The sequence below is a fragment of the Cheilinus undulatus genome, unplaced genomic scaffold (genome assembly GCF_018320785.1).
Source record: "Cheilinus undulatus unplaced genomic scaffold, ASM1832078v1 Contig3, whole genome shotgun sequence".
Taxonomy (NCBI): domain Eukaryota; kingdom Metazoa; phylum Chordata; class Actinopteri; order Labriformes; family Labridae; genus Cheilinus; species Cheilinus undulatus.
The window spans coordinates 93,298-117,500 of NW_024571690.1; the positions used below are offsets into that span (position 1 = coordinate 93,298).

The 24,203-nt window shown below is 45.6% G+C and overlaps 1 protein-coding gene across 4 annotated transcripts in view; it reads right to left on the bottom strand.

Annotated features, from left to right (window-relative positions):
- The window catches only part of LOC121506649 (NACHT, LRR and PYD domains-containing protein 12-like), a 56,976-nt gene continuing 32,773 nt past the window's right edge, over nucleotides 1–24,203 (bottom strand). The window contains exons 14-19 of one of the 4 annotated variants that reach the window (XM_041782476.1): nucleotides 23,953–24,126; nucleotides 21,879–22,052; nucleotides 18,183–18,356; nucleotides 12,677–12,850; nucleotides 5,623–5,796; nucleotides 1–608 (exon numbers count right to left, since the gene is read on the bottom strand). In XM_041782476.1, coding sequence (XP_041638410.1) covers nucleotides 596–608; nucleotides 5,623–5,796; nucleotides 12,677–12,850; nucleotides 18,183–18,356; nucleotides 21,879–22,052; nucleotides 23,953–24,126 — 883 coding nt within the window. In that variant the 3' untranslated portion in view covers nucleotides 1–595. Of the gene's footprint in view, nucleotides 609–5,622; nucleotides 5,797–7,974; nucleotides 8,151–12,676; nucleotides 12,851–18,182; nucleotides 18,357–20,986; nucleotides 21,158–21,878; nucleotides 22,053–23,952; nucleotides 24,127–24,203 lie in introns of those variants that run through there. The other 3 variants (XR_005991685.1, XM_041782477.1, XM_041782478.1) reach the window with 3 other exon arrangements.

The following is a 24,203-nucleotide window of genomic DNA, read 5'->3' on the forward strand; positions in this document are numbered from 1 at the left end:
TTTTTAACTGTTCATAATTCAGCATCATTTATTAAGAAACAGAAACAAGAGTGAAATGTAAAAATGATGTTTGTAAAAATAAAGGCAGCTTTTTCTCAGGATGTGTCCTTTTCTGCAATGATGTGATCAATAAGTAGAAGGTATTGATTGAGTTATTCATCTATTCTTTTATTATCAAGTATTTAAGCCAATAAATTAGTGAATAAATGTTATGGTGCAGATGTTCCACCAGAACCCTTACATGTCTGTGTTTTCAGGCAGTTTCTACACGCAGTAAATCTTTGACTGTCTTCATTTTTTGTTCTCTTATTTCTGTTTTCACATGTGACCCAATTCTTTTTTTAAATTCAAATATGAGAAACAATCTGTGGTTATCACCAAGAGTTCAGAGGTTGTGTCCATGTGAATCATTTCCTGCTTCACTAGCTGTGACATCTCTGTGTGAATGGTCCGGTCTGTTTGGAGTAGAAAGATGAGGGATGTCAAGGTCCAGAACAGTTCATCTGCCTCCCAGTAACACGGCCCAGTAACTGATACATCCAAAGAGCCACTGCTTCCCTTTCCTGGACACCAGGACAAGGAGGATCCCATCTTCCTACCACTCCCACCTGTGGACAGAAGAAGACAGAAAATATGAGACTGTTCATGGAGTATGATCAGAGACAAAGATGAGGAGCCCTGAAGGAGCCAAAAGACCAGCTGAGCCAAAAAAAGGGGGTGGATTTACAATCCAAGTGCTTACAGGTGCCAAAGTGGACTGAACCAGACCAGGCTGCTGGACTGAACCACACCGTGCTGCTGGACTGTACCAGACAGTGGTGCTGAGCTGATCTAGACCAGGCTGCTGGACTGAACCAGACCGTGGTGCTGAACTGATCCAGACCAGGCTGCTGGACTGTACCAGACAGTGGTGCTGAACTGATCTAGACCAGGCTGCTGGACTGAACCAGAACGTGGTGCTGAACTGATCCAGACCAGGCTGCTGGACTGAACCGGACCAGGCTGCTGGACTGAACCAGACCAGGCTGCTGGACTGAACCAGACAGTGGTGCTGAACTGATCTAGACCAGACTGCTGGACTGAACCGGACCAGGCTGCTGGACTGAACCAGACAGTGGTGCTGAACTGAACCGGACCAGGCTGCTGGACTGAACCGGACCAGGCTGCTGGACTGAACCGGACCCTGCTGCTGGACTGAACCAGACCGTGGTGCTGGACTGAACCAGACCAGGCTGCTGGACTGAACCAGACTGTGCTGCTGGACTGAACCAGGACATGCTGCTGGACTGAACCGGACCAGGCTGCTGGACTGAACCAGACCGTGCTGCTGGACTGAACCAGACCGTGCTGCTGAACTGAACCAGACCAGGCTGCTGGACTGAACCAGACCGTGCTGCTGGACTGAACCAGACCGTGCTGCTGAACTGAACCAGACCAGGCTGCTGGACTGAACCAGACCAGGCTGCTGGACTGAACCAGACAGTGGTTCTGAACTGATCTAGACCAGGCTGCTGGACTGAACCGGACCAGGCTGCTGGACTGAACCGGACCAGGCTGTTGGACTGAACCAGACCCTGCTGCTGAACTGAACCAGACCGTGCTGCTGGACTGAACCAGACCGTGGTGCTGAACTGATCCAGACCAGGCTGCTGGACTGAACCGGACCAGGCTGCTGGACTGAACCGGACCAGGCTGCTGGACTGAACCAGACCAGGCTGCTGGACTGAACCAGACAGTGGTGCTGAACTGATCTAGACCAGGCTGCTGGACTGAACCGGACCAGGCTGCTGGACTGAACCGGACCCTGCTGCTGGACTGAACCAGACCGTGGTGCTGGACTGAACCAGACTGTGCTGCTGGACTGAACCAGTACATGCTGCTGGACTGAACCGGACCAGGCTGCTGGACTGAACCAGACCGTGCTGCTGGACTGAACCAGACCGTGCTGCTGAACTGAACCAGACCAGGCTGCTGGACTGAACCAGACCAGGCTGCTGGACTGAACCAGACCGTGGTGCTGGACTGATCTAGACCAGGCTGCTGGACTGAACCGGACCAGGCTGCTGGACTGAACCGGACCAGGCTGTTGGACTGAACCAGACCCTGCTGCTGAACTGAACCAGACCGTGCTGCTGGACTGAACCAGACAGTGGTGCTGAACTGATCTAGACCAGGCTGCTGGACTGAACCGGACCAGGCTGCTGGACTGAACCAGACCAGGCTGCTGGACTGAACCAGACAGTGGTGCTGAACTGATCTAGACCAGGCTGCTGGACTGAACCAGACCGTGGTGCTGGACTGAACCAGACTGTGCTGCTGGACTGAACCAGTACATGCTGCTGGACTGAACCGGACCAGGCTGCTGGACTGAACCAGACCGTGCTGCTGGACTGAACCAGACCAGGCTGCTGGACTGAACCAGACCAGGCTGCTGGACTGAACCAGACCAGGCTGCTGGACTGAACCAGACCGTGGTGCTGGACTGATCTAGACCAGGCTGCTGGACTGAACCGGACCAGGCTGCTGGACTGAACCGGACCAGGCTGTTGGACTGAACCAGACCCTGCTGCTGAACTGAACCAGACCGTGCTGCTGGACTGAACCAGACAGTGGTGCTGAACTGATCTAGACCAGGCTGCTGGACTGAACCGGACCAGGCTGCTGGACTGAACCAGACCAGGCTGCTGGACTGAACCGGACCAGGCTGTTGGACTGATCTAGACCAGGCTGCTGGACTGAACCGGACCAGGCTGCTGGACTGAACCAGACCAGGCTGCTGGACTGAACCAGACAGTGGTGCTGAACTGATCTAGACCAGGCTGCTGGACTGAACCGGACCAGGCTGCTGGACTGAACCGGACCCTGCTGCTGGACTGAACCAGACCGTGGTGCTGGACTGAACCAGACTGTGCTGCTGGACTGAACCAGTACATGCTGCTGGACTGAACCGGACCAGGCTGCTGGACTGAACCAGACCGTGCTGCTGGACTGAACCAGACCGTGCTGCTGAACTGAACCAGACCAGGCTGCTGGACTGAACCAGACCAGGCTGCTGGACTGAACCAGACCGTGGTGCTGGACTGATCTAGACCAGGCTGCTGGACTGAACCGGACCAGGCTGCTGGACTGAACCGGACCAGGCTGTTGGACTGAACCAGACCCTGCTGCTGAACTGAACCAGACCGTGCTGCTGGACTGAACCAGACAGTGGTGCTGAACTGATCTAGACCAGGCTGCTGGACTGAACCGGACCAGGCTGCTGGACTGAACCGGACCCTGCTGCTGGACTGAACCAGACCGTGGTGCTGGACTGAACCAGACCGTGGTGCTGGACTGATCTAGACCAGGCTGCTGGACTGAACCGGACCAGGCTGCTGGACTGAACCGGACCAGGCTGTTGGACTGAACCAGACCCTGCTGCTGAACTGAACCAGACCGTGCTGCTGGACTGAACCAGACAGTGGTGCTGAACTGATCTAGACCAGGCTGCTGGACTGAACCGGACCAGGCTGCTGGACTGAACCGGACCAGGCTGCTGGACTGAACCAGACCAGGCTGCTGGACTGAACCGGACCAGGCTGTTGGACTGATCTAGACCAGGCTGCTGGACTGAACCGGACCAGGCTGCTGGACTGAACCGGACCAGGCTGTTGGACTGAACCAGACCCTGCTGCTGAACTGAACCAGACCGTGCTGCTGGACTGAACCAGACAGTGGTGCTGAACTGATCCAGACCAGGCTGCTGGACTGAACCGGACCAGGCTGCTGGACTGAACCGGACCAGGCTGCTGGACTGAACCAGACCAGGCTGCTGGACTGAACCAGACAGTGGTGCTGAACTGATCTAGACCAGGCTGCTGGACTGAACCGGACCAGGCTGCTGGACTGAACCGGACCCTGCTGCTGGACTGAACCAGACCGTGGTGCTGGACTGAACCAGACTGTGCTGCTGGACTGAACCAGTACATGCTGCTGGACTGAACCGGACCAGGCTGCTGGACTGAACCAGACCGTGCTGCTGGACTGAACCAGACCGTGCTGCTGAACTGAACCAGACCAGGCTGCTGGACTGAACCAGACCAGGCTGCTGGACTGAACCAGACCGTGGTGCTGGACTGATCTAGACCAGGCTGCTGGACTGAACCGGACCAGGCTGCTGGACTGAACCGGACCAGGCTGTTGGACTGAACCAGACCCTGCTGCTGAACTGAACCAGACCGTGCTGCTGGACTGAACCAGACAGTGGTGCTGAACTGATCTAGACCAGGCTGCTGGACTGAACCGGACCAGGCTGCTGGACTGAACCGGACCAGGCTGCTGGACTGAACCAGACCAGGCTGCTGGACTGAACCGGACCAGGCTGCTGGACTGATCTAGACCAGGCTGCTGGACTGAACCGGACCAGGCTGCTGGACTGAACCAGACCAGGCTGCTGGACTGAACCAGACAGTGGTGCTGAACTGATCTAGACCAGGCTGCTGGACTGAACCGGACCAGGCTGCTGGACTGAACCAGACCAGGCTGCTGGACTGAACCAGACAGTGGTGCTGAACTGATCTAGACCAGGCTGCTGGACTGAACCGGACCAGGCTGCTGGACTGAACCGGACCAGGCTGCTGGGTGGAGCCGGACTATAAATGAGCATTGTCTGATTCTACCCCTCCTTCCTGACTCTGAATCATGTCTGCTGCTGTTTCTCTGAGTTTTGTTTATTTATTTTTTGTTGCCTGGATGTGTCACTGTTTTTGAGGATTAGAGTAGCTCTAACACCCCTCCCCCAAACACACACACACACACACACACACACACACACTCCCCAGCAGAAGCCATGAACAGCACCAAACATTTAGCCCTTTGCTGTGACATAATGTTGTCTGGAAATAACTTGTATGAACAGAGTTATTGCTGTAAAGATGCCATTTTAATGATCGAGGCCCGTAGTTCTCACACAGATGTCTAGCCATGTCAGGGGGTCATGGATATGTGCCTGTTAAAAAAATGGATGATGTGTTTTAATTTTAGAGAATATTTCTACATCTCTTTGCTCCATCTCAGGTCTTTACTGTCACTTTTTTCTTTCAAACATTTGTTTATGAAGGATATTTTTTAAAAACCCTAACCTCCTGATTGATGAGGAGGTAGGTGACGAGTTCTAAAGCTTGACCAGCTGAGGACCACTGGTCTACCTCTGTACCATCTCTGCAGGGACCTGCATGGACTGAGGGTGAAGCCCATTCCTACCCCTTAGCCCTGAAATTAGCCCCTCCCCTGTTGAATGGAGGGTTCGGACTGATAGCCCTTGAAACGAAGATTTTCCAGGACCGCACCGAGGGGTATGATGAATTTCCCTCCATGCTCTGTGTTTAATTGTGAAATGGCACAACAGACTACAAAGGAGGCGCATAAACGTAAGAATATTTTTGGCATCATGATTAAAGACAACGCAGCAGTTCTGTTTTCAATCTTCAGCCACTGGTGGTCGAAGCTTTATTATCACCTCTGATGCTTGATCAGCAATGTGTGATGACGAACAGCAGGGACGTGGTGTCTCATTAAAGGAAGGTTTTCAGTCCCTTCCACTCTGTTTTAACTGGCAGGGGTAGACGAGGGGGAAAGGGGTACCTCAGAGTCTCCAGTCCATTGTCTGGATCCTCCTGCAGCTCACACAGCAGCTTTACTTCTGAAGCCTTCAGGTTGTTGGAGCTTATGTCCAGCTCTCTCAGATGGAGGGGGTTGGCCTTCAGAGCTGAGAGCAGAGAGGAACAGCTGCTCTCTGACAGACTGCAGTTCATCAGCCTGAAAGAAAGAATTCAAGCTGTTAATACAATCCAACATTTAAAACATTGCATTAAAGAAGAAATATTGTACATTTGACTGATCTCTGTGGAGTCTGTAACAAACTAGAGGCGAGGAGCTGTTGAAAGCTGGAGTGAATAATTCAGCTAAAATCATGTAAACACAGTAGTGATGTTAACGTGTGAATGTGTGAGGATGAAGCCTTTGTTCCACATTTAGCAGATATTTATATCTCAGTTTATCACTGACATTCTTCACATATGTTGCTCTTTCCTTCAATCACTTTTTAATTTTCTTTTTCCTAGTGAATATTTTCCAAAATCTGAAACTGTATCAAACTAAAGCTGCTGATTTCTACATGTTTAGTTTAGTAAAGGTTGAACGTTCCGGTTAAAAGAGTCATGCCAGATTTTTATTACCACTGAACACCGTCTCCTGTGGTCTCAGTAACTCGTCTTTTCTGCTGTGGTCAAACATGTTATGGCCCAATCACCACAGGAGGTTTCAGTCTGTGTTTTAGACGCCTCTACGAAGTCTGTCACACAACCCTGTTATTCTATGGGGTCTCCCCACACAGGCACAGCTGGGCAGGGGCATTCTATCTCATTCTTCTCCTAAAGCGTCTCAGAGGAACCTCCATGGCATCATCCTGACCCTCCTGAAGGGTTCGATGCTGTTCTTGGGTTGATGAAAAACAGCGGATCTAAGCTGGAAGCACATGGATCCTGTTGCCATAGAGGCAGACCGCTTTTATGCCCATAAAAGGGCATGAGACTGCAGAGAAGTGTGCAAACACAGAAGGATGATATCAGGAAAGGTTAGCTCAGACTGCACTAATTCATTTATTATCATTGTTAAAGAAAATACAATAACATTCAAGGCATTAGGTATTTAATTTTTCAAATGTACAGAAAATCAGTTTGATAAAGACCAAAGCTCCACATCACCTTCACATGATGTTAGATCGTTATTCCTCAACGGTAATGTCAGGAAGAGACCTGTGCTGATCAGTCCTGTGGTGTTTTCAGTGAAATCTCCATGTCTGCAGGTTTATTTAGTATCTTATTTTAGAATTCTGTGCTTCCTGTTTTATTTTGTGATACTTACCTTGTGTTTCTTTTCAGATTGCCACTTCCTGCCCATCCCTACCTGTCTCCCGCGTCTTTGATTACCTCATGTGTTTCACTTGCGTGTAATTGTCTCTCTTCCCCCAGAGTATTTATGCTGCATTCCAGAAAAGTGGGAAGTGGGATAGATATTTTTTCTCCGACTTCACGACTAGGACCTCCCAGTTTGAGTGGCGTTCCAGTGCGCTTTTCCTGGAGGTTGGAAAACTCCGACTTCCCACTTTTCTGGAATGCAGCTTTAGTCTTCCCCAGTCCTGTCCTTCCCTGCCAGTTTTTGTTTTCCTCTGTGTAAGCTTACTCGCATTCCTCGTGTTTCCTAGTTAGATCCTGACCCAGAATGGGTTTTTTGACCGAGTCTTTAGCCTGCAGATTTGGATACCTTTGCCTGTGTTTCTGGATTTATGATTTAATGGACTTTGAGTTTGGTTCAGTGTAACATAAGGTCCCATCAGTATGGAAGGAGTCCACTGTAGTTCCAGTTGCTCAGACCAGTTTTATATTTCAGACCAGTAGCTCTCACTTCATTCATTGGGAAATCTTTAGAGCGATCAGTCAAACACAGAGCAGGCCCTGCTCCACCCTGTTTGCATATCTTCATGCAGAGGAGTGGCTGATGCGACCACTACTCCACTGAACTTTGTCTAGAAGCATCTGGAGGGTACAAGAACCTGGGCCAGACTCTCATTTGCAGATTTCACCTCAGCTTTCAGTACACGCCAGCCACACATTCGATCTCATTAAATCACAGTTTTAATCGTGTTGTTGGTGTAACAAAATGGCTTTTGGCCTTTTTAGCATGTAGGCCCCAGTCAGCCAGGAAATGGTGTCTTATCTTTAAATCCTTAAAGCCTGTTGTCGCATATTTGACACATACCTTTATGATACCTTTATCTAATCAATATGATTATAAATTACCAAAAAACTTCTGAATTCAGCCTGAAAAATTGTCGCCTTCTTAAAATAATTGCCTGAGTCAGTTTTTAAGTTTTTCAGGAAGCACATAAAACTGAGCCAGATGTTGAATATATATTTTTAAAATTCTTTTACTCACCAAGGTCATGACAACAGATGACTACTGACAAACTAAAAACTGAGGAGGCATGTGCATCTCCTCACTGCTCCTTCAAGCTCTCCTTTGCCGGGTTCATGACTGATGCCCAGGCAACTCCATCGTGAAGTACGCAGACGACACGGCAGTGGTCGGGCTCATCTCAGGGGGAGATGAATCTGTGTACAGGGATGAGGTCAAAAAACTGTCATCATGGTGCAGCATCAACAACCTGGTCCTGGTCCTCAATACAACTAAGACTAAAGAAATCATAGTGGACTTCAGGAGAAACAGATCTGACCTTCAGCCAATACACAATAACAGGGACTGTGTGGAGAGGGTCTTGGACTTCAAGTTCCTGGGCCTGCCCCTGAATGATGACCTGACCTGGAAAACCAACACCACAGCGCTGATAAAAAAGGCACAGATTCCTGAGGGTTCTGAAGAGCAACGCCCTGGCCAAGGAGCTGCTGGAGTCCTTTTACAGATGCTCCACTGAAAGTGTGCTGGCATACTGGATCCCAGTGTGGTTCTCCAGCTGCACTGCCCAGGAGAAGACAGCTCTCCAGAGGGTCATCAACACAGAAAAGCACAGGCTGTGCTCTCCTCTCCTTAAAGGAGCTGTTCAGGTCCCGCTGCCACAGGAAAATCCTGGGCATCCTGAAAGACTCACCCCACCCAGCACATCAGCTGTTCCAGCTGCTACCCTCAGGAAGCCGGTTCAGGACAATAAGAACCAAAACTAAGACTGAAAAACAGCACCTGTCCCAGAGCAGTCTCAATATTAAAGGAGAAACTGCTCGAGTACTGAATGGAACTGCAAAAAAATATTTCATTGTACAATGACAATAAAAATGATTCTGATTCTGATTAAATTAAAAAAAAATTTTTTTTTTAAAAAGTCAATCCTTTGTAATTAGTTATAAAAATCATTTCAAGCTGTTACATCTTGATTAGATCTTGTAATGTGGAAAAAATGAGACAAAAACTGGATTTCCACTTTCCACTCTTGGTCCAAAATAGCTAAGCATAATAGCTTAGTCCATGCACATCTTTAGCTAGCTTTAGGTAGCTTCATTTAGCTAGCTATTTTGCTGACTAAACAGATTAACTATGCCATATTTACAGCTTAGCCTACATTATAGTAACCCTCATCACCTACCAATAGGGGATGAGCCTTGAATCATGGAAATAACTCCAGTGGCTAGGTAGATTTTTAACCTTGAAGCAGCTGCCATCTTGACAAGCTTCAACAAAGTCCCATTGTCTTTTGACTGAGGCAAAATTAAATGACCTAAGTCACACTGTTGACTGTGGCCAAATACTAAAGGTGTAGAATCCCATGATCTGGTAAACTGAGGATGGAGGCCATTTTACCAGAGGTGGGCGGCATCATACAGTCATGGACGAACATATTGGCACCCCTGGAATTTTTCCAGAAAATACACCATTTCTCCCAGAAATTGTTGCAGTTACAAATGTTTTTGGTATACATGTGTGCGTTGGAACAACACAAAAAATGTGAAGAAAAAAGACAAAATTGACATAATTTTACACAAAACTCAAAAAATGGGCCAGACAAAATGATTGTCCCCTTTTAAAACTGTGGGTGAATCATTTTATTTCCAGCATGTGATGCTCATTTAAACTCACCTGTGGCAGTAACAGGTGCTGCAATCTAGAAATCACACCTGAAGCCAGTTAGATTGTCTAAAAGTTGACTCAGCCTTTGTGTTGTGTGTCTGTGTGTGTCACACCAAGCATGGAGGAGAGAAAGAAGAGCCCAGAACTGTCTGAGGACTTAAGAAGCAAAATTGTGGAAAAATCTGAACAGCCTCAAGGTTAAAGACCATCTCCAGAGATCCTGAGATTCCTTTGTCCACTGTGTGTAATATAATCAAGAAGTTTATAACCATGGAGCTGTGGCTAATCTCCCTGGACGTGGACAGAAGAGAAAAACTGACTAAAGAATGCAACGCAGGATAGTTGGAATGGTGGATAAACATCCTCAGTCAACTTCCACACAGATTCAGGCTGTCCTGCAGACTCAGGGTGCAAAAGTGTCAGCTGGGACCATACGTGGTCATCTGAATGAGATGAAGCGCTATGGCAGGAGACCCAGGAGAACCCCACTGCTGACAAAGAGACAGAAAAAAGCCAGACTGGAGTTTGCAACAATGTACCTGAGTAAGACTCAATCCTTCTGGGAGAACATTTAGTGGACAGATGAGACTAAGGTAGAGCTTTTTGGAAAAGCACGTCATTCTACTGTTTACAGAAAACAGAATGAGGCCTACAAAGAAAAGAACACAGTACCTACAGTCAAACATGGAGGAGCTTCAAGGATGTTTTGGGGTTGTTTTGCTGCCTCTGGCACTGGGTGCCTTGACTGTCCTCAAGGAATCCTGAAATCTGAAACTATCAAAAGATTTTGGGCCGCAATGTAGGGCAGTGTCAGAAAGCTGGGTCTGGGTCAGAGGTCATGGGTGTTCCAGCAGGACAATGACCCCAAACATACCTCAGAAAGCACCAAGAAATGGTTGGAGACAAAGCTGGAGAGTTCTGAAGTGGCCAGCAATGAGTCCAGATCTAAATCCCATTGAACACCTATGGAGAGATCTCAGAACTGCTGTTGAAGAAACACCCTTCAAATCTGAGAGACCTGGAGCAGTTTGGAGAAGAAGAGTGGTCCAAAATTCCAGCAGAGAGGAGTAAGAAGCTTGTTGATGGTTACAGGAAGAGATTGGTTTCAGTTATTTTTTTCCCAAGGGTGTGAAACCAAATATTAAGTTGAGGGTGCCAATCATGTAGTCCGGCCTATTTTTTGAGTTTTGTGTAAAATTATGTCAATTTTGTCTTTTTTCTTCAGATTTTTTGTGTTGTTCCAATGCACATAAAGGAAATAAACACATGTATACCAAAAACATTTGTTGATTGCAACAATTTCTGGGAGAAATGATGTATTTTCTGGAAAAATTCCAGGGGTGCCAATATTTTCGTCCATGACTGTAAGGAGTTGATTTAGGCAAAAAAATCTTTTTGTCAAAAAATGACTGAGGCAATTATTTTAAGAAGGTGATGATATGATAAAAATGCCCTGAAGTGGATTATCAGTTACAAAAAAACACCTAAAGTATCAAATGATACACACAAAAACATATGTGTTAAATTTGATTGAAATTTTGATTTTTTGGGGATTTTAGTAGAAAGTGAAATAAACATTTCATTTCCAAAATATGAGAATTTTCTGGCTATAATTTGTGTTTTCAGGCTTTAAGGGGTTAAAGAAAGTCTCTCACTGGCTCTCCTCTAGCTGGGTCCTGTTCCCACTGCTGTAAATGTTGGATACTCATGACTGCAGGAGCCACCACACTGACAGGCCTGTCTTAAAATTTGCAGATCACAGTTTTAGCCAGTCTGCTCCAGGGTGGTTGGTCCACCATGGACCAGTTGTGACAGATTTTGGTGAGTCATGTGACAGTCATGTGACAGTTATTTCCTCAAGTTAAATGTCAAAAGAACAACAGACATGGATATGAGCTAAAAAAAAACAAACAAACAAAAAAACAAACAAACACAACTACGGCTCCTAACTACTGCTAAGGGCACAGCTGTGGAGATGGTTGAGGACTGGGGGACAGTTAGAGATAAAAATCTGACCCATGACCTAAATACATCAAAATTGTGCTAAAAGAGCCTGCAGAGATGGTCTGCACAGACTGAATTATTTCAATCTTGAAATCTAGACTTTGATGGTTTTATTCAACAGATCTTTTATTGAGTCCATTTTCAGTTTTAGTTTAATTTTGTTTTATGGGAATCTTACTGTACAAAACTAAAATCATCTGTCCAGAATTGTCTCAGAAGCCAGCAGGAAAAGAAAGAAAGCAAATCTGATCACCCTCTTTTAGAGGAATTCTTTCCTCTTCCCTCTGGGTGGGGATATCGGCTCCCAAGATCTAGAACAGATGCAGACTCTCTTCTGTTCTGTGAGCAATTAATGCCCTGAACTTACACAGGTCTTAGATGCACTTTTTTAGTGTGTTTTAGAATGACATTTTAGACAGGGCTGCCAACATTTATAGCTTTTACATTCATTTTTGAATGTTCTGTTATGAACTTTATTTTGAAAATGTTTGTGAGAAATGAAGGATTCTTTCTTAACTGATGTTGGTTAAACCCTGCTGCTAAGATATGCCTTGTTAATGTAAATGTGTGTGTTCTTTACTGTTAACTGTTCTTGTGGGACAATAAAGCTCTGAACTCTGAACTAAGCTAACATGAGGGGTTAAAAAAATCACACACACTGACACAGTGCACACACACTTACTACCAACACATGCTGTAAACTTTAAAGGAGAGTGTAAACACCAAATAAGTAAAAATATGATTGCACATAGAAAAAAACAAACAAATAAAAAAAAGACACTGAACTGATGCCTTTCTGTATGTCATGCTAACATGAGCATCTATGGTATTAAAAAAGCAGGTAGACTAGCTGAATAACCATGAAAGCCACTGCATGTACACATACTGCATGTACACATGCCCCCATCAGTCCCTGGGCTGGTGACCACTGCTTGTTCCACACTGATGCATTATGGGATAGAATGTCAGAACCACACTCAGGTGTTGGCCAGAGTGTCCTGGAGTGTTCTTAGATTTAGTTCTTTGCTAAGAACCCATCCCTGAGAAGAAAACTCACCTCAGAGTCTCCAGCCCACAATCTGGACTCTGCAGTAATCCACACAGCAGCTTCACTCCTGAATCCTGCAGACTATTGCAGTCCAGGTTCAGGTCTCTGAGATGGAAGGGGTTGGATTTCAGAGCCAAGGACAGAGAAGAACAGCTGATCACTGAGAGACTGCACTGAAACAACCTGAGAAATAAAGGAAAACCAGTGTAAACCAGCAGTAGAGAATCTGACCCCGTTTAAGTCCACTCTGACAACCTTCCTCACCACACTTGAATTCATGATAGATAAAAACTCATTCTCAAATTAAGTCCTCAGTGATTTCTTTCAAATATGAATTTGAGCTCATTCTTTTTAGTTCATGTAAATACTTAGCACAAAAAGTCAGGAAATTTGTGTTTGGTAGATTATTTCTTGTGTAACAATGCTTCTTGGCAAAAAATCTTATACTGTAGGAAAGCCTGTTTATTACCCTTTTAAATTATGCCATATTTTTAAGGAACATGCATTTGTGGGATGAGCACCAGAGCTGAGTATCTGGGTTGCACCCATGAAATATTTGCCAAATCTTCTCTGCTGGTGCCAAACAGCTGATTCTGCCATTGACTCTTGTTTGGTGTTTGGTGGATTGGATGATTGAAGTTTGGAGAAACAAGACATAATGGCAAGTTAAATATGTATTTATTAACAAAAAGGAGCCTCAGTAGCATGTGGAAGAACCATACACAGCCACAACAGCCTGGCTCCTCCTCCTCATGCTGGTCACCAGCCTGGTCAAACCTTGCTGTGGGATGGCATCCCATTCTTCCACCAGCAGTTGTGACAAGTCAGCCAAACCACATGGGTCCCTAAGCCACTGATCAAAAAGCTCCAAAAAGGAAGTTAAAAGAAAAAAGTATCAGGTACTGTTTAATGCATGGATTCCCAATCCTTAATCAACACTATATCAACATTACATCTTATCCTGCAGCAAGAGAAAGGCATCATCGAGAGGTCAATGGGTCAAAAAGCTATAACGCTGCAACTGATAAGAAAAAAATAACTTTTGGGGATATCTGACCGAAGGATTATGTAAAACACCACACATCCTTAATTCAACAGTAACCTTTCGGCGTCCAAATGCACTCAGCCATGGCTGAAGCAATGATGTCATGGACTCATTCTGCTTTTTAATGTACTCACTCATGGCAGAAGCAATGATATCATGGACTCATCCTGCTTTTTAATGTACTCACTCATGGCAGAAGCAATGATATCATGGACTAGTCCTGCTTTTTAATGTACTCACTCATGGCAGAAGCAATGATATCATGGACTAGTCCTGCTGCTTAAAGCCATCACCCATGGCTGAAACAATGATATCATGGACTCATCCTGCTGTCTAATGCCATCACCCACGGCTGAAGCAATGATGTCATGGACTCATCCTGCTTTTTAATGTACTCACTCATGGCAGAAGCAATGATATCATGGACTCATCCTGCTTTTTAATGTACTCACTCATGGCAGAAGCAATGACATCACGGACTCATCCTGCTGCCTAATGCCAACACCCATGGCTGAAACAATGATGTCATGGACTCATCTTGCTTCCTAATGCACTCACCCATGGCTGAAACAATGATATCATGGACTCATTCTGCTTCCTAATGCACTCACCTATGGCTGAAGCAATTATGCCATGGACTTACCTGCTTCCTAATGCACTCACCCATGTCAGAAGCAATAATATCATGGACTCATCCTGCTGCCTAATGCACTCACCTATGGCTGAACTAATGATATCATGGACTCATCCTCCTTCCTAATGCACTCACCTATGGCTAAAATTCATATCATGGACTTCTCCTGCTTCCTAATGCATTCACCCATGGCTGAAATAATGATTTCATGGACTCATCCTGCTTCCTAATGCACTCATTCATGGCAGAAGCAATGATATCATGGACTCATCCTGCTTCCTAAATACTTCACTTGTGGCTGAGGCAATGATATCATGGACTCATCCTGCTTCCTAAAGCACTGATTCATGGCAAAAGCAATGATCTCATGGCCTCCTTCTGCTTCCTAATGCACTCACCCATGGCAGAAGCAATGATATCATGGACTCATCCTGCTTCCTAATGCACTCACCCATGGCAGAAACAATGATATCATGGACTCATCCTGCTTCCTAATGAACTCACTCATGGCAGAAACAATGATATCATGGACTCCTCCTGCTTCCTAATGCTGTGAGCTATGGCAGACGCAATGATCTCATGGACCCATCCTGCTTCCTAATGCTTTGAGCTATTGCAGAAGCAATGATATCATGGACTCATCCTGCGTCCTAAAGCACTCATCCATGGCTGAAGCAATGATATCATGGACTCATCCTGCTTCCTAATGCACTCACCCATGGCTGAAACAATGATATCATGGACTCATCCTGGTTCAGAATGCCGTTATGCATGGCTGAAACAATGATACCATGGACTCAACCTGCTTCTTAATGCATTAAGCCATGGCTGAAACAATGATATCATGGACTCATCCTGCTTCCTAATGCACTCACCCATGGCTGAACTAATGAAATCATGGACTCATCCTGCTTCCATATGTACTCACCCATGGCTGAAACAATGATATCATGGACTCATCCTGCTTCCTAATGCACTCACCCGTGGCTGAAAAAATGAAATCAAGGACTCATCCTGCTTCCTTATGCACTCACCTATGGCTGAAGCAATGATGCCATGGACTCATCCTGCTGCCTAATACACTCACCCATGGCAGAAGCAATGATATCATGGACTCATCTTGCTTCCTAATGCACTCACTCATGGCTGAAGCAATGATATCAGCGATATATCCTGCTGCCCAGTGCACTCACCCATGGCTGAACTAATGATATCATGGACTCATCTTGCTTCCTAATGCACTCACCTATGGCTAAAATTCAAATATTGTGGACTTCTACTTCTGCCTAATGCATTCACCCATGGCTGAAACAATGATATCATGGACTCATCTTGCTTCCTAATGCACTCACTCATGGCTGAAGCAATGATATCATGGTCTCATCCTGGTTTAGAATGCCGTTACCCATGGCTGAAGCAATGATATCATGGACTCAACCTGCTTCTTAATGCATTGAGCCATGGCTGAAACAATGATATCATGGACTCATCCTGCTTCCTAATGCACTCACCCACGGCAGAAGCACTGATATCATGGACTCATCCTGCTGCCTAATGCACTCACCCATGGCTGAACTAATGATATCATGGACTCATCCTGCTTCCTAATGCACTCACCCATGGCTGAAACAGTGATATCATGGACTCATCCTGCTTCCTAATGCACTCACCCATGGCTGAACTAATGAAATCATGGACTCATCCTGCTTCCTAATGCACTCACCCATGTCAGAAGCAATAATATCATGGACTCATCCTGCTTCCTAATGCACTCGACCATGGCAGAAGCAATGATATCATGGACTCATCCTGCTGCCTAATACACTCACCGATGGCAGAAACAATGATATCATGGACTCATCCTGCTTCCTAATGCACTCACCCATGGCAGAAGCAATGATATCATGGACTTATCCTACTTCCTTAACCATTCACCTATGGCTGCAACAACGATATCATGGACTCATCCTGCTTCCTAATGCCGTCACCCATGGCTGAATCAGTGATATCATGGACTCATCCTGCTTACTAATGCCTTCAGCCATGGCAGAAACAATGATATCATGGACTCATCCTAGTTCCTTATGCACTCACCCATGGCTGAAACAATGATATCATGCACTCCTCCTGCTTCCTAAAGCACTCACCTATGGCAGAAGCAACGATATCATTGACTCATCCTGCTTCCTAATGCACTCATCCATGGCTGAAGCAATGATATCATGGACTCATCCTGCTTCCTAATGCACTCACCCATGTCAGAAGAAATGATATCATGGACTCATCCTGCTGCCTAATACACTCACCCATGGCTGAAACAATGATATCATGGACTCATCCTGCTTCCTAATGCACTCACCCATGTCAGAAGCAATAATATCATGGACTCATCCTGCTTCCTAATGCACTCACCCATGGCTGAAACAATGATATCATGGACTCATCCTGTTTCCTAACACACTTACCCATGGCTGAAACAATGATATAATGGACTCATCTTGCTTCTTAATGCACTCACCCATGGCTCAAGCAATGATATCATGGACTCATCCTGCTGCCTAATACACTCACCCATGGCAGAAACAATGATATCATGGACTCATCCTGCTTCCTAATGCACTCACCTATGGCTGAAGCAATGATGCCATGGACTTACCTGCTTCCATAAGCACTCATTCATGGCAAAAGCAATGATCTCATGGACTCATCCTGCTTCCTAATGCACTCACCCATGGCAGAAGCAATGATATCATGGACTCATCCTGCTTCCTAATGAACTCACTCATGGCAGAAGCAATGATATCATGGACTCATCCTGCTTCCTAATGCACTCACCCATGGCTGAAACAATGATATCATGGACCCATCCTGCTTCCTAATGCTGTGAGCTACGGCAGAAGCAATGATCTCATGGACTCATCCTGCTTCCTAATGCTGTGAGCTATTGCAGAAGAAATGATATCATGGACTCATCCTGCATCTTAATGCACTCACTCATGGCTGAAGCAATGATATCATGGACTCATCCTGCTTCCTAATGAACTCACTCATGGCAGAAGCAATGATATCATGGACTCATCCTGCTTTCTAATGCACTCACCCATGGCAGAAACAATGATATCATGGACTCATCCTGCTTCCTAATGCACTCACCCATGGCTGAAACAATGATATCATGGACTCATCCTGTTTCCTAATGCACTCATTAATGATGAAGCAATGATATCATGGACTCACCCCGCTTCCTATTGCCTTCACCAATGGCTGAAGCAATGCTATCATGGACTCATCCTTCTTCCTAATGCATTCACCCATGGCTGAAGAATTGATATCACGGAGTCATCCTGCTGCCTAATGCCTTCCCCCATGGCAGAAACAATGATTTCATGGACTCATCCTGCATTCACCCATGGCAGAAGCAATGATAGCTTGGACTCACCCTGCTTCTTAATGCACATACCCATGGCTGACGAATTGATATCATGGACTCCTCCTGCTTCCTAATGCACTCACCATTGGCTGAAGCAATGATATCATGGACTCATCTTGCTTCCTAATGCACTCACCCATGGCTGAAGCAATGATACCATGGACTCATCCTGTAGAGGATGAGTCCATGGTACCCCAGGTCAATGTTGACAAATTTTTCCTGCATGAAATCACAATTTCCCCATGATCTTTGCACTCTGATTGGGGCTGCATACTGTGGCACAGTGCTCTAGACTCTGTTCCGTAGGACAACGTCGCTCCACTCTGGTCGGAGCAAACCTGGCGCTGCAGAGCGCAATGCAGATGTTGTATGTGGAAAATGAGAGATTGACAACCAATGACCTGACCTCAGGGTCTCCAGGATACAGCCTGGACTCTGGAGAAAGTCACACAGCAGCTCCACTCCTGAATCTTTGACTTTGTTGGAGCCCAGGTCCAGGTCTTTGAGATAGGAGGGGTTGATCTTTAGAGCTGACACCAGAGAGGAACAGCTGACCTCTGACAAACTGCATTTAGCCAGTCTGAAAATGATAATGAAAGATTTCCAAAATTATAACATGTAAACTAAAATCATACTGATTGTACAACATCAACTCCATAAAAGTTGTGACACTGTAAAATGTAAACAACAACAATGATTGTCAATTCTTATTAACCCTTGTTTTGTTCACAACAGAACATAAACAACAAATCACATGTTAAACTGAGACATTTTACCTTTTCAGGAAAACACATCTCATAAAAGTAGGGACAGAGCCGTGTTCACCAATGTGTAGCATCCCCTCTTCTTTTAACAACAGTCTGTAAACATCTGGGAAGAGAGGAGACCAGCTGATAGATTGGGGGAGGAATGTTGTCCCATTCTTGTCTGATGTTGGATTCTAGCTGCTCAACAGTCCTGGGTCTTCTTCCTTTTCTGATGCTCCAAATGTTCTCTATTGTGAAAGGCCTGGACTGCAGGCAGACCAGTTCAGGACCCGGACTCTTCTCCTGTGAAGCCATGCTGTAGTGATGGATGTGGTATGTGGTTCAGCATGGTCTTGCTGAAATAGTCAAGGCCTTCCCTGAACCATGAAACACAGGACGTGATGTTTAGCTGTCCGTTGTGTGAATAGGTGGTATGCAGTTACCTGAGAGTTTCCTTGATGTAAAGAATGATTCGGAGTCCTCCTGGTGGTTCCTTGATGTTAAGAGTAATTGGGAGTCCTCCTGGTGGTTTCTCCTGGTGGTTCCTTGATGTTAAGAGTAATTGGGAGTCCTCCTGGTGGTTCCCCCTGGTGGTTCCTTGATGTTAGGAGTGTCTTTGGAGGAGCATCTCAGATATGGACGGATGTAAGTTTGGGACACATCATCAGTAGTGTACCTTTGATCCATAGGGTGTTTTGGCCTTTTAAACACTAGACACCCTCACCAAAGGTGGCTGGCTACAGGGTGATCAAGCCTAAGCTTGTGTCCCATGCCCTATCACAAGATGCACTGATGTTGTTTGTGGGGGTGGGTTTCTGTCCTGGGTTCTCAAGTGGGAAGGAGGGGGTTAGTGAGTGGGTCCTCTTGCTGCTGTTGGAGCCCAGCAAGGGTACTTCCGCTTGAGCCTTATCCACTGGCTACTCCTTTCGGTTGCTTCGACACAGATCTAATGATCTGCCGGAGAGCCTGTCCATGGCTCCCCAGGTCCTTCAGCAGCCTGATGGTGGAAGTAGCAACAAATCCTCTGCATCCCACTTCGAGTGGACAGACTTTTGTCTTCCATCCTCGTTGTTCTGCATTGGCAGCTAGTTCTGTGTACCGCAGTTTTTTCGCTCATAGGCCTCTCCAACCGAGTCCTCCCATGGTTCTGTGAGTTCTATGATGTACACAGACTTGAATGAAGGGGACCAGAGGACCATGTCTGGCCTAAGGGTGGTGGATGCAATCTCAGGTGAAAAGACTAACTGTTGGTCAATGTCCACAAGCATCTTCCAGTCACGGGCCATGGCTGACTGTCCAGTTTCTGGCTTGGTGGCAGGATGTTTGGGCTTTTCCTGTCCCTCCCTGACGAATGCTGGTGCCTTGATGGTATTGTTTGCTCTCAGGGGCAGGGAGTTGGCTGTACTCCTCCTGATCTCATGTGCTGCTGCCAGGCTCTTGAGGACCTGGTTGTGCCTCCTGGTTGTGCCTTGTGTGAGGCTGATCTTGCAACCGGTCATGATGTGCTTGAGAGATGCTGGACTTGGGCAGAGGGCGCAGGTCAGATCCTCACCATACCACTGGTGGAGGTTCTTTGGTGATGAGAGCACATCGTAGGTGGCTCTGATGATAAAGCTGATGTTGCTTGCCTCCATTTCACAAAGCTCCCTCCAGCTGAGGTTCCTCCTCCTGACAGAGACATTGTCTGGATGGGAGCATATGTAGCTCTAAAAGCTCTCTCTACTTTTCAGCATTGATAGTTCCTTTCCAGATGTAAGAGCTGCCCACGCCATAGGCACTAATGCAACCCCATACCATCAGAGATGCAGGCTTTAGACCTGAGCCAGGAGAACAAGCTGGATGCTCCCAAAAAATTGCGGGCTGTGCTGCACAAAACTGAGCAAGACCACTCGGTGGAAATGACCTGTTAGTATGAGCGGCTGATGCACAGCCAGAAGTCACAGCATATATTATCATTATTATTGACCACAGGCTTTGATTGCTGTGATTTGTTTGTTAAGGAACCAACCTTAGTTTTTCCTTTATCTAATTTATTTTTGTAATAAAGCAACTTTGAAATGCTCTCTGGAGATTTATTTTTTCTGAAGTTTGCACGTATGATGAGGACTCTGTGATGATGTTCCTGTTCCACCTGTGAAGGAACTTTTCACACTGGAAAAGGTTAAAGGACAAACCTGCTTTCAAAGCTTTTGGCCATCACATTCAATGTCTTGAGGAACATTTTTAAAAAAATGTTCTAGAACTTTTAGACACAGTTTTTCACAGTAAAAAAGATTGGTTAACCTGTGCCCATCATTACTTCTGAGAGACTCTTTAAAAAAAAAAAAAACACATCTATTACTAAAAATCCCTGTTTCTCTAGAATCTCCAAACTAAACACATCTGTGGTCGGAGAATCACACGGATACGGTCATCACAAAGGAACTTTTCACTATGGCCCTGACATCAGTGGCACGAAGGAGTCTGATGAGATCTGGTTCTGGTCTCCTGGCCACGTTAAGAGTTCAATAGAAACACACTGAAGCTGAAGTTTTCATGCTGCTCAAACATAGAACTTTATCTCCAGTGATGTGAGACCCACCTTGAATCTGAAAACATTGAAGTCCAATCTGCTCTGTCACACTTCCTGTTATACCTTTGTGCAGAAGGAACATTGCTTTTTGTTAAATATGCAGTCTGGCCTATTTTTCCATGATTTCATTTGTGAGGTTGTCATTGAATCCTGGTTGTGTAAGAAGCAGATTGGTTACTTGAACCACTGACAGTCAACCAAGATTTTTTTCTAACTTCATCTTTAAAGGTCAAAGATAATGCAAAAAACATTTTTTCAGGCTTTTCAAACAAAAATGTGCCCCAGGCCTGTTGACTGTAGACATGTCAGTACACGACTTTTGTTTTTTTTTTTAAAAGGAAACAACTCACTGCTGTTCTTTGTTCTTCTTTTAACGAAGAAATGTCATCAAGTTCTGATAAAACTGGCGCTTTAGCAGCATCTATAACTGCCATAACTGCACTGGCATCTTGTTGCTGCTTGCTTACGTCACGACTCCACTGCGCCTGAAAGTACCGCCCCTCATCTTTGAATGGTCCCGTCACTTTCTAACCGGGCCCAAATGGTTCAGACGGGAGCTTTGAAAGATGGATTCACCAGTGAGAAACACGGAAACTGGCTTTTTAAGGTTAGTATAATATGTGACCTTTAATGTCTTTTTCAAGTTCCAGTAAGAAACTTAAAAAAACCCAATTAACTTTATATTTACATCATCACAAGTGTCTCAAACATGTGGACATGAAGCTGGTTCAGCCAGAACTTACACATATTAGACTGACAACAGAAAAAGAACCAGTCAACTGACCTCAGGGTCTCCAGGATACAGTCTGGACTCTGGAGAAAGTCACACAGCAGCCTCACTCCTGAATCCTGCAGATCGTTTCTACTCAGGTCCAGCTCTCTGAGATAGGAGGGGTTGGACTTCAGAGCTGAGACCAGCAGGGAACAGCTGATCTCTGAGAGACTGCACTGAGACAATCTGAAAATAAGAATTCATACAAAAAGGTTTAAACAGCAGCACAGCCATGACCAATCAGGGAAGGTTCTAGAAGGACTATGACTTGATTCCAGCGTTTCATTACCTCTTTCACCGACACTGAAAATATATCAACTGAGAACTACATTATATATATATATATATATATATATATATATGTGTGTGTGTGTGTGGGTGTGTGTGTGTGTGTAGGGGTGTGTGGGGGTGTGTGGGTGTGTGTGTGTGTGTTAAGGCTGTAAATAGATTGACATTTTCAATTGTGGTTATTCTCACAACTTTACCGTCTCTATTCAAATTATTATGTAAATGATATTTTTCTCTTATTTTCCTAAATCGTCGATGCAAATGACAGTCATGATCCCTGTCTGTTAAGTCTATTTTTTCACCTTTATCTTGCACATTCATGTCTGTTTCATGTTTTGCATGTTCTAATTTTCCTTTTCTGTTTTAGATCGATCACGCTCCGCTCACCTCGCCCCGCCTTTCCCTCACTGACTCCTGGTCCCTCATGTGTCACTCACCTTGTCTCCTCCCCCTCCTGCTCTCCGTCCTGCATGCTGCTCCTCACACCGGTCCTGCATCACTGATTAGTCATAGTATATTACTCTTTAGTTTGCTCTCGTCTTGCCTTACTGTTTATGACCTAGCCAGTTATCTGTCTCCGCTCCTGCCTGATCCCTGCCTGTACCTTTGCCTGTGAGTTTTTGGATCTCTGGTTTTTGACTCGGACTGTATTAAAGATTCTGATTTTTGCTTCACGTCTACCTGTCTCCTGAGTCATGCGTTTGGGTCCTGATTTTTATTCTGTGTTCAAGTCCATGGTTCATGACCATGGACCATTAGAGCATAATTCTAATTTTATTGAACAAACCTCCCAATCATAACCATTTTTTCCTAAAAGCTCTCTTAAAGGAGTCAGAGTCCACATAGACAGAGGTTCTGGGTTCAGACTCTTCCTTTAATGGCAGTGGTGGGTCCTGTATAAACCTCCTGCTGAATAATGGATGGCTGATATCCATTGGAGGCTAGTACATGGAGTGTTAGCCATGAACAGAGCTCACTTTGCCCTGACACTGGGGAGGGTTTCCCTTTGTCCAGGGACATTCAGGGTTGCCCTGTACTTGGTTGGCTGATCTTTTAAAAATGTTGCAGGAGTGGATGGTGGTTTTGGACAGCTTTTCTCAGCTCCCCTGTTTGATAGCTGAGAGCGGCGGAACTTTTACTGGAGCGGCTGACGGTTACAAAAAGTGCCATTACCTTTTATCTTTACCTTTTCAACACGTACTATAGTGAAAAAAGTTGTAATAAGGTCACTATTGTTTCTGTTTTGCCGTTATGGCTGGTAACAGCCAGAAAGGTGCTGTCAAGTGTGTCCTTTCACTGCACTATACATGCTAAGCTAAAAACAATGGCTATAAAAATCCGGAAAAATCAAATAAAAACACTTCCCGGATTTTTTTCTGTACGTAAATGGATGGAGAACACTGTAGAGTCGTTTAATACTGACCAGGGTATGACGTACTTCTGTATACCAGAAACCAGCTAAACCAGGCCAAGCATACTACACAATAACGTATGACTGGCAGTCATACTGCATGCTACTGTCGAACGCAGTACGCAGTGCACAATACATACTGTGTTTGGCAGGAGTATGCAATAGGCCAATTCAAAAATAGCTATTGACTCACTTGGATGGCTGTTTTTTTCTTCTTTGGTTTTGAGAATGTGTGAGTGCTGTTCTCACGGCTCTTTGGTGCTGAACTTTTAGAATCATTCATGGAGTTTGTAGAGTGTTTACATGTTTCTGCATGTTTAAAATTCACCGTGTATTTGTCTCTCTTCCTCTCTACCAGGAAATAAAGGTTCAGATAAAGGCACTGACCTCAGTCTCTCCAGCCTACAGATTGGACTCAACAGTCCAGAACACAGCAGCTTTAGTCCTGAATCCTGCAGATCATTGGAGCCCAGGTCCAGCTCTCTCAGAGTGGAGGGGTTGGTCTTCAGAGCTGAGGCCAGAGTTGAACAGCTGATGTCTGACAAACTGCATTGTTTCAACCTGGAGAGAGAATGAAACAGTTGAGGACCAGTCAGATATCTTTAAACGAGTGGGTGAATCTGCCTGATCTCACAGAC